The sequence below is a fragment of the Notothenia coriiceps genome, unplaced genomic scaffold (genome assembly GCF_000735185.1).
Source record: "Notothenia coriiceps isolate Sejong01 unplaced genomic scaffold, NC01 NC01_scaffold00009672, whole genome shotgun sequence".
Taxonomy (NCBI): Eukaryota; Metazoa; Chordata; class Actinopteri; order Perciformes; family Nototheniidae; genus Notothenia; species Notothenia coriiceps.
This window is the reverse complement of record NW_011342373.1, coordinates 1-7,039: the sequence shown is the minus strand read 5'-3', so window position 1 is coordinate 7,039 and position 7,039 is coordinate 1. Positions and strand designations below refer to the sequence as shown.

The window sequence follows — 7,039 nt, the reverse complement described above, 5'->3', positions numbered from 1 at the left end:
CACAGCACTTGGGGAGTCCTCTGCACATTTGAAGGAAAAAAATATATAATTAAAATGGGCCCACTTTGAAATAAATAAAACAGATAGCTGCAACCTAAAAAGAGTTAAAGGTAGGGTAGGTAAGAATGGAGAAACCAGCTCGAGTGTGCTAGAATTTGAATATACACAACCGGAAAAAATATGCCTCTTCCTTCAGACTTTCTTACAGAGCCCCTCCTCCAACACACACACGCATGAGTTATTTTAGCCGGGCCGGTTAAAATGATTGGTCGTGCTATTTACAGCGCTTCCAGAGATTAATTTTTGTATGTATTTATTGTCAAAGCATTTAATATATTCATTGCTATCGGGACGTTAAGAGCATTCCATGGAATATAACAAAAAGTGTTTTCTGAAATAAATTACATACCCCATTGAATTATGACTGAAGATCGTCAGCTGTCTTCCTCTCCCTTGTTGTTCCTCGATACGTAAAGGCTGCAGCACCGTTGACAACTTCTCTCTACATATCAAACATACCGGTAAACCAGCATCGTTTGCTGTGAAAGCATATAACTCTGTCCAGGCAGAATTAAATCCTGTGTTCGCTCATCGAGCCGGGGGTCAGGTTATTCACCCGCAGGAAAAGGCGCTCGCGCGGGACCGTAGCAGGATGTGACGCATATTTTAGTTGACCTAATTAAAACCGTTTTGTTTTTTATTTATGTGTCACAGTATCACCTCAAAATACAAGATACGAAACATTTTCAACCATGCAACAAAATATAAATAGTCCTACAAATACTTTTATTTTATTTCCTTCTTATTTTTGTCTAAGCTCAAGGGAGCCAGAGCAGAGGGTTTAAAGGGCCGCGGGTTGCCAACCCCTGTCCTAGGTACTATATTTACATTACATTGCATTTGGCTGAAGCTTTTATCCAAAGCAACTTACTTGTAAATGCTCAATAACATTTTGTTGTCTAAATACTTGTGCCCTATTGCAAGGACAATAACGTCTAATTTGATATAATTTTACACAAAAATGGCCTTAAATTGTATTCCTTATCTCTTACTTCCATGTCCCTGTCCCTCTAGTGGTGATATTATGGGAATATGTTTTGAGTATTTAACAATTAGGTTTTATACTTTAGTGCATATAACATTGAAACCATTTCCTCTGTCAGTGGCACACACAAAAATACACATAAATAATATCTTCATATGACTCGTGGCTTTCAAAAAAAAATTTGACAGAACGCTCGGACTGTGGTGATTTCAGACTGCTCTTTAATTATTTGCGGTCTTCAAGAAAATGTATTCATAGTATAGTAGCCATGGTTTATAATCAATTTGTATTTATGAAGGTCTGAGAGCATCAGTCAACCTGTTGTCTCTCCACAATAACAACAAACTGTTTTTACCAAACTCTGTGGTTTTCTCTTTTATTTGAAACCGTTTTTTGCTGCCTTAGTCAGGACTTCTTTGTAAAAATAAATTTGAATCCTAATGGGAAATACACCTGGTTAAATAAAGGTTAAAAAAAAGTCAATAACAAATGTATATATTTCTTGACAAATCAATGTACCAATCAGTGTACCTCTGTGAATATCTAAAGAGGATATTTCCTCCAGTCATAGTGAAAAATGTATCTGAAATGCTAACACACATCCACCCTTCCTCCGTCTCCTCCCTTGTTCAGACCATCTCTCCCTGCAGCGCTCTGAAGAGCTACGAGCTGCTGCACCGCATCACGGGGGAGGGTCTGTGCGTGGAGTACTGCTTCAGCCGCCAGCCGTTCCCCCCCGACGGCAACATGGTGTCGGTGCAGATGCAGTTCACCAACAACGCCACGTCGGACACCAAGAACCTGCACATGGAGGACGTGAAGCTGCAGAGCGGGATGAGGGTCAACGAGTTCACTGAGATCGGTGAGTCATTGTTTGGTGGGAACTGCATTTCTTATTTTCATGTAATCTAAAAAGGAAACCAGGATGACCTTTGCTCTTACTACAAAAACAACAACATAGGAGCAGTTTCAGAAGCTGCCAGAAAATGTTAGGTGGAATAAACAATATGTGAGGATGGCCTTTTTTTGGAGCCTTACAGTAGGGATATATGTGCAGGTTAAAGGTGGTGCTACGGTAATATCTAGCGATCGCCAAAAACACATACGTTTATAGTTTTCATTTTTGTGTGCAAATCAAATTGGATAATCGTACTAGAAAACAGGCCAGGGAATCACAGAAAAGGTGGAAATTCAACCTAAGTCCTACTTTAAAATGAAAAAAAAATGCAGAAGAAAACCCTTCAGTAAAAATTGTCAAGCATGTTGTTGTATCCATGCCGACAGCAAATATTTCCTCTGTCTGTTATTCAGCAATTACTAACTAAAAGATTATGTTGTTTTATTTGTTTGTATGTCAACACTTGTGTTTTTGTTTGTGTTGTGTACAGAGCTGCTGCCGGCAGGTGAGACGGCCTCAGCTGTGATGGGCATCGATTTCTGTGACTCAACACAAGCTGCAAACTTCCAGCTGTGGTGAGACGGGTTCTGTTTCTTAACTTCCCTCATGATTCTGTGGGTCCTTCGTGTTCTCGTAGTACTGGGTGAAAACAGGCACAAAACTGATGCTGTTAATATATGACCCTGTTTTGTAATTGTAAAAACGGTTAGCTTTGCATGAGTCTGGAAGTAAAATACTGTTTTAGACTCAGGATTATTTCAATATGTCCTCCTACCAGTATTTGTGTACTACACTGAGAAATAAAGTAATTCAAGCATTAGTTGTCATTTTAGAAAATATATGTTTAAATGCATTTGTCTTTGTCTCTCTTATTTTACAGCACCCACCGCAGGAAGTTCTTCGTGTCGATCCAGCCTCCGGTCGGGGAGCTGATGAGACCCGTCTTCCTGACGGAGAACGAGTTTAAAAAGGAGCAAGGTGAGTGATTCAACTTAATAAAGGTATTATATTAAGGAATATAAAACCTCTGACTTTATGGCCATCACATTAAAACTAGTATTTCAAAGTGGGAAGTTAGCTACTACTGAATATCTGAACTGGGTACAAGTGATGTCTCGTATTTCCTTTTTCTTTCTGCTTGTTTATCTTCTTTGATATTTTCAGCCTAAAAGATTAATTAGCACATAGAGTGTATGCAGTCCATTTCCCCCACAATTTCATATATTGGTCGTATATGCTCACTACAGAATATGAAACAAGTCCATTTGTGTGGGTTTTGGGACAGATCATACATTTTTTCTGGCCTATTTAAATATACCAGCATTTTCCGATCCATACAGTACTAATTGTTTAGTAGAGCAGCGACAGACGACAGTTAGCAGCATGTATCTGTTGTTTTGTGTTCATTTCCCATCCAGAGAGACAGACACAGACAGACAGACAGACAGACAGACAGACAGACAGACAGGATACTACAGTACATTAGCCAATTTTGCACTTTTAAAATGTAATTGCAGTGAGTTAAAGTGTAAGTTATGTGAATATAGTGAGCAGAGTTATGAACGTTTTACAGCTCACAAACCCGTAGTGACTCTTTAAACATGTGTCATGTCCACGGTGTCTCCCTCTTCATACTGTCCCCATAGAGAAGCTTTTACTTGGTAAGTTCATAGATTTGATTTTCCCACCTGCCTCTCAGCTAACCTCACACAGACCCTCACCTCCCCCCCCTCCCTCCTGCCTTGGTTATCAGACTCACCTGTGCTAACTGCATCTGATTAAAGGCCGCTCACGCTCTGCTGCACCGGGAATGGAAATGCTCATCTGTTCACTGATCCTGATTCACTTTTAAAGCACCGCGGGAAAAATTATAATAATAATAAATTGTATTTGTAAAGCACCTTTCATCGCTAAAAGTAATCCCAAAGTGCTACAAGGGGTGTAAAAGATTGAACACCCGGCCGGTTCATGTTTCTGTTAGCTTAGCTTTCAAGCTGCTGATGACCACTGACCATGTTGGGATATTTATGTTATACAGTTTTGTTTGTGATTTTGCAGGTCAAGAGCCAACATTTGTTTGAAATAATGTGTGGCATGTTTGGTTGATAAATGACCGGATGAGTCACTTATGCTGTTTGTACATAGACATTCAAATGCTTTCGAAACAACAATTAAGACGTTTCAACCAGTTTATTCAAGTCTTTAACTGGATGTCTTCTTGTCTTTTGACCTGCAAATCAGTACAGAAAACTCCCCAAAGGTGAAACTGCATTGGTGCAATATGTCTAACTTTTTATCAACATTCAAACATCATGAACTAATTTGCTTTTTTATTTTTTAAATTAACAAACTCACACTTTCCCCCCTCTACTGTGTTCAGTGCGAGCATCCGTGCATTCCAGTTTAGGTTGCAGTGTTGTTTTGTAATCATTGATGTATTGACTCAAATCACTGTAGTGTTATCCCTGAATTCAGTATCTGTATTTAATACTGTATATTAGGGCTGCACGATATTGAAAAAAACTGACTTTTTCCCCTGCGATATATATTGCGTTTTTTTTAACTATATTTAACCGGATGAAGGATTTTAGTCACGGACGTCTGGATCTTAACTGGTTGACTCATCATACCTTAAGTCATGATCCAACATTTCATGATAATGCATGTTGCTTACCCTCAAATAAGGGGGTTCATCTGTGAATGAAGAAGAGAAGAACCTTTTTGTATCTAAAATAGTTCCAGATGGCAGATGTTGCTTTTCTTTTTGGAAGTAAATCTTCATTCTCGCCGGTATTGTCCTCCTGTGCCTCGCTCATTTTTTACCGGTGTTTTGATGGTCTGCAAACTAGCGGGGCGGGGCCTGCTGTGATCTGATGAAGAATGATTGTGATTGGTTGTTTGCTGTGCATGCAGAGCCTGCATGTCACTCACTCAAGTACCCCTGACATGAGAGCCGCGCAAGTTTTCCTTTTGTAGCAAGCAGCAAAAATAATTGTAACATGACGTGTTTGAGTTAATGTACCTACGTAATATCGAGAGTCCTAAAAAAAATAAAAAAAATAAAAATTATTATAAAAAATTAATAAAATCGCACGTCCCTGCCATGTGAATATCGCGCATGCGCATATCGCAGTTATCGCCATTACACGATATATCGTTCAGCCCTACTGTATATGTCTGTAGCTGAAAGAATAGAATAGATGTTACTTTATATATAAAACGGCACTGTATTGAGTCCCCACACTGATACAATCAGCCCTTTGTGAAGTATTGCTTTATGACTAATGACTGCTTTGCATTTTATGCTACCTGGGAATATACAATAAGTTGCAGCAACGACTTTGAATCTCTTTTCCCGGTCTGACTCGTGCTCGCTCCTCTGCAGGTCAGCTGATGGGGATGAACGAGATCTCGGAGAAGCTAACGCTGGACGTGAAGTGCCGGAACGAACACGCCATCGTGCAGAGGGTGATCACCGCCGCCAACCTCAGCAGAGTGCCCTGTGGGTCCGATAAAGAGTGCCGGTGAGAAGATCAGAATAAATATTCACTAGGAAACCTTCCAAATATATCTGTGCTGTATGATGTATGTGAGATAAAGATACATCATGCCTTAAAGGTGGGGTAGGTCATTCACTTCAGAAACACTTGTTATATTCCATGGAATGCTCTTAACATCCCGATAGCAATGAATATATTAAATGCTTTGACAATAAATACATAAAAAAATGTCATCTGTGGAAGCCGTGGCGCTGTAAAAAGCTCGACCAATCATCTGAGCCGGCCCGGCTAAAGTAACTGGATGGCCTACCTGCCTTTCAGCCTTCCATCTGTGCACAAACTTATGTCGTGCCCTCATTGGTCATGTGCACGTTCGTGTGTGTTGGAGGAGGGGCTCTGTAAGGAAGTCTGTAAGGAATAGGGGCAGATTTTTTTCGGCTGCTTACTTTCGAATTCTAGCACACTCGAGCTGGTTTCTCCATTCTTACCTACCCCACCTTTTAAAGTTCATCAAAAATATAAGATCTCATGTCTAATATCCTGTTTATATTCACACTTTTAAGCTTCATATTTTTGTAAAAGCTAGTTTGTGTGATGTTTTTAAATCCATTTATTGTTAATGTATCCAATATATATGGTTGAGAAGCTTAAACAGTATTACAAACTGGTACACTGTTTGTGGTTGGAGCAGATTTCGTTTTGAAAGGGTCTGTACCCACAATGTGTTAAATAATTACATTTAAAAAAAGAGAACCTACTATTCATCTCCCTCTAGTGGTTTAAGACCAGTGTTGAGGAAGTTCTCAGGTATAATCTTAGACCGTAAAAAAGTATTATAAGTTATATTAGTGATGTAAGTAATATAGTATATAAAGTAGACTGAATATAAAGGGTATAATACTTAAAGTATTATTAACATAGTGTAGAAATACTCTTTTACTAATTAAAGTCATGCCTTTTTCCATTAGAATGGAATTATAATTAAAGTGTCATTAATAATTATTAATGCTTGTTATTTTCTTAGTAACAGATTAATTGTTTACTCTGTAATACACAAGAAACCTCTGAAGAATACGTAGTGTTTTGTTTGATCTTCTATGTGATTTTTTTAGATAAAAAAATCAAAATCTGAAACGTAACCAGTTAGTACACTCGCCAAAAATAAAAAGTGGAGAAAAAAGTTTAATATTTCCTTTTGAAATTAGAATAATGGGGGAAAAACATTGAAGCACAAAAAGCTTTCATGCAAATATATTTCTAGCATTGTGAGTAAAGTGTATTATATTAGAATTGTTGTAACCCTGCTAATCGACGCCTCTCTCTTTTATTCTGTTGCTTCGTCTTTGTTTCCGATCTTTCGCTGCTCTGACCTCAGTCCTCCTCTTCCTCCTCCTCTTCCTCCCGTCCACAGGTTCGGGGGCCGCACGGTGACCAGCGGCAGCCTGGTGTTAGCCACCGTGTCGTCCCGAGAGGATGGGGCCGCCCAGCTGACGGTCAACTGTGAGAAGATGGTGATCGGCACCATGCTGGTGAAGGACATCCTGCTGGCGCTGACGCAGTGACCTGTGACCTTTCTGACCCCTCAGCCCCCCCCCC

The 7,039-nt window shown here is 39.4% G+C and overlaps 1 protein-coding gene across 1 annotated transcript; it reads left to right on the top strand.

Moving 5' to 3' along the window:
• The first annotated feature begins 1,633 nt into the window (after positions 1–1,633).
• LOC104945521 (AP-3 complex subunit beta-2-like) lies at positions 1,634–7,033 on the top strand. Its single transcript, XM_010771207.1, has 5 exons — positions 1,634–1,907; positions 2,434–2,518; positions 2,824–2,921; positions 5,329–5,467; positions 6,855–7,033. Exons 1-5 carry the CDS (start codon positions 1,634–1,636, stop codon positions 7,003–7,005), a joined length of 747 nt encoding a protein of 248 aa, XP_010769509.1. The 3' UTR covers positions 7,006–7,033.
• The last annotated feature ends 6 nt before the right edge of the window (positions 7,034–7,039 follow it).